Source organism: Chamaea fasciata, unplaced genomic scaffold, assembly GCF_029207755.1.
Source record: "Chamaea fasciata isolate MVZ Bird 193981 ecotype frontalis unplaced genomic scaffold, bChaFas1.0.hap1 SCAF_1, whole genome shotgun sequence".
Classification (NCBI taxonomy): domain Eukaryota; kingdom Metazoa; phylum Chordata; class Aves; order Passeriformes; family Sylviidae; genus Chamaea; species Chamaea fasciata.
This window is the reverse complement of record NW_027094086.1, coordinates 126,518,001-126,521,652: the sequence shown is the minus strand read 5'-3', so window position 1 is coordinate 126,521,652 and position 3,652 is coordinate 126,518,001. Positions and strand designations below refer to the sequence as shown.

Here is a 3,652-nt window from a genome sequence, read left to right as displayed (position 1 = left end):
AACAAAAGGATGAAAAACACATAACTATTATTTTGATTATTTTTAGTTTACATCCAATTTTTATTTTTTTAAACTTTCTTAAAGAAAACACAACAGCCTACAGCACATTCAAATTACATCTTTCTGTGTAACTCCTACAGTAATGCTCAAGTCGTCAACTCTTTTCTTTGGAAAAAGACTGAAGAAATTAATAGGACACAGAGAAGTTTACAACTGAAAAAAATCTGATCAAAAGCTAAGACTTGCATAGAAGAACTTTTTACTAAAGAGTCATCCTCAAATTAGAATATATGTCCTTTTCATTTCCCACAGGGCAGATTTGGAAAAAAATGTCCCCAATGATACTCACACCCAAATATGGCAAACCCTGAGGCTGTGTTTGCATGTTAAGGCAGAAGGGGAATGCTACACAAGTCATGCACTTTTTAAAAGAATTTGTGCTGTGTGCTGTGCAGGATTTGCTGAGTTTAGATATTTACAAACCAGCAACATTCCAGAATCGGCAATGAAAACAAAGAATGAAATGTTCTTCTTCGACTTTTAAGGGAACTGCAATCTGTTTTATTTTGGAAGTGTGGAGTTCTTCTACTGATTTCCATGATGGGAATATTAGCATATGATACCAAACAAGACATAAGCTTCGAAAACACAGTAGGTTTGTTCTTTCGTAACTTGAGAATAATCTTTAAAATGTTCTTAACAGCAATCTACCAACATAGCACTTTTGCAAAGCATGATTAAAACATGATTCATGTCCAGAGAAAGGCAATGAAGCTGGTGAAGGGTACAGAGTAAGACATATGAGGAGTGTCTGAGGGAGCCATTGTTGCTCAGCCTGGAGGACACGAAGGTCAGGGGAGGCTGTCACTCTCTACAACTCCCTGAAAAGAGGGTGTAGCCAAGAAGGGGTTTGTCGCCCTAAGTTTTCTTGCCTTTTGAGTGTTCGCATTTTTCTAGTGGAGATTCTCATGCAGCTTCATGTAAACTATGTATTGTTTACATATTTCTCCTCTGGGAGGAGTCTTGTGATTGACGGTGATGTTCACCTACGAGGTCCAAGAGGTGGCAACCTGTGTAGCCAAACTTCTGCCTTCTGATAAAGTGTATATAAATGGAATCAGAAACATTAAAAGAGAGCTTTCCTGCCTGACCTTCTGCTGTCTGCCTCATCTTTTGTGTGTCCCTAACAGCGACAGGAGTTGCCCTCTTCTCCCAGGCAACCAGCAACAGGATGAGAGGACACAACCTCAAGCTGCATCAGAAGAGCTGAGGTTGGACATCAGGAAGAATTTCTTCACTGGAAGGATTGTCATACATTGAAACAGATTGCCCTGGGTGAGGGTGGAGTCACCATCTCTGGAAGCGTGGAAGAAATGACTGGATGTGGCACTTAGTGCTGTGGTCTAGTTGACAACATGGTGTTCAATCAAAAGTTGAATTCAATAATCTTGGAGGTATTTTCCAACATAAATGATTCTATGATTCTAGGATTTCTGTAAACTACCAAATGTTTTAGACATCTTTGCACGCCTCCTCCCTCATTAATTCAATGAAATCGATTGAATACCAGCTAAAGAACATTTCTATTGTATCCAGTTACTTACAATATTGTTCTGTTTTCAAAATATCAACTGCAGACCTGAACTCATGATTATGTTGAACACTGACATTTTACTGCAGTGCTTCTCATGAGAAAAGGCCATAAGCTCTCTTTTTTAGAGCTTAAAAAACTGTAGCTCAGATCTTTTCAGGTTTTGTCCTTTTCCCTGTAGTTTATTTCTCAGTGTTATGAGCCAGTAAATTCTTCCTCTCACTTATAGTTCCTCTTTTCCTTACAGTGCAATATGACTTCTTTCATACAGACTCCTTTCACCCCATTATCAACCATCATTAGGAGAGTTTTAAACCTCAAACTCGGCCATCTCTGCTCAAGAGTTCTAGAGAGAAACAAATGCTGCACCAAAGGAATACATCACTCATCCAACTATTTTCCCATACAATCCAACATCTTAAAGCAGGAAGCTCCACCTCTAATATGATGCTTCTTAAAAATCCGTATTTCTCATTTTACCTTGTACTGGTCACTGGGAGACATTTTGTTCCATGGTTCTGGGTTATTTTTCTTGTCCCAGCTATTGAGAGAAATGCAAGATGAGAGAGAATGTTAACGCTACCTTCGAAATTCAAAAAAAACCCCAACATATATGTACTGAAGTTATTAGGTCATGGAGTCATCCATCCACACAAGTTTCCACAGAAAAAGGCACCATCCTTTGTCAGCAGTCTCTAAATATTATGGTGAACAAAGAGATCTCCAAATCAAGGAAACCTCCACACACTTAATGTCAGGTGATACTGGATCATTAAGGCCTCCAGGAACATAAAAACCAAGGCAGTGGAATGTAACATATGCAGCAAAAGGATTGGCATTCAGTATGTATTACTGAGAACATACCTGACATCAGGGTTGAACATCGCCAAACGCATGAGATACAGGCCTGCACCAACACCTCCAGATCCAATGATCACAAACAGAGGGATCAACTAGAATAACAATACAAAAAAATTAAATACCAACCTATGACATAGCAAAATAGTATTGATACACAGCACTTCTGACTGCTGCTATGGCAGACCAAAGAACAATCTCACAGGCTTTGAGCGACAAATGCGTGGCCCTCTAAATCCCTGGCATAAATTCCCTGTTTGAGGGACATCCCTCAAAGGATTAGGAACAAGCGTCAATAAGGAACGAGCAGCTATGAAGAGGCAGGTACGGAAAAAATAGTCCTACATCCAGAGACACTAAAACCAAACCAAAAATTCCGTTACATCGAGTTTCTGAGACAGACAACCATCCCTTCACTGCCAAAACAGCCAGTACCCTCTGTACTCAGGTAACAAACCAAAAACCTTAGAGTGGGGGCGTGGGGGCAGACTGATGGGCAAGAAGAACGGAAGGGCCACCTCGAGCCTTGCAGCCCAAGCAAGGCCGCAGGCATCGGAGGAAAAAGGGGACGTGTCCGTGTTTGCTCGACCAGCTCCGGGCGGTCCAGGGGCCCGGCATGCACAGGAATGCCAAGACATGGATGGGCGAAGAGGCCACCGGCGCGGCCGGGGGCAGCGAGCGGCAGCAGAGAAGGGCGGGGGCGGGAGCGGGGCCGGGTACTCGGGCTCAGGTACTCACGGCCGGATGCTTCTTGGCGTGGGTGAGGATAACGCCGAGCACCATGGCGGTGGTGGCGGGGTGCTGCCGGGTAGTGGAGGTTTGGTGGCGGGAGGTGCGGGAGAGGATCTCGCTCTCTGCAGGCTCCGCAGCGCTCCCTCCTCCTTCAACCACCGAGCCCCAATGTCACCGAGGCCCCCGCAGCGGCAGGTGTCGGCGCCGCAGCCCGGATGTAGCAGCTCCGGCGTTCGCCTGCTTGGCCTCCGCCGACCCGCGCCAGCCGCCGCCCCGCCGCGCCGCCCCGCGCCCGCTGCGCCGCGCTCCCCGGCCTGCGCGGCCCCCGCCTTAGCGCGGCCCCGTCCCGCCGGCAGCGCGGGCAGCGCGGGCTGCAGCAGGCACCGGCCCGGGCACCCCGGGCAGCCGGGCAGCGCCGCCCCACCCCGCCCGCCGCGCCGCGGGCAGCGCCTGCGCCAGGGCTGCCCGCCG

General features: G+C 46.7%; 1 protein-coding gene across 1 annotated transcript in view; it reads right to left on the bottom strand.

Annotated features, from left to right (window-relative positions):
- Positions 1 to 3,365, bottom strand: part of NDUFA4 (NDUFA4 mitochondrial complex associated) — a 4,285-nt gene extending 920 nt beyond the window's left edge. Inside the window, exons 1-3 of the mRNA XM_066196795.1 lie at positions 3,188 to 3,365; positions 2,456 to 2,544; positions 2,072 to 2,132 (exon numbers count right to left, since the gene is read on the bottom strand). Of these exons, the coding sequence (XP_066052892.1) occupies positions 2,072 to 2,132; positions 2,456 to 2,544; positions 3,188 to 3,232 (195 nt within the window). The 5' untranslated portion in view covers positions 3,233 to 3,365. The remainder of the gene's footprint in view (positions 1 to 2,071; positions 2,133 to 2,455; positions 2,545 to 3,187) is intronic.
- Positions 3,366 to 3,652: the final 287 nt, after the last annotated feature.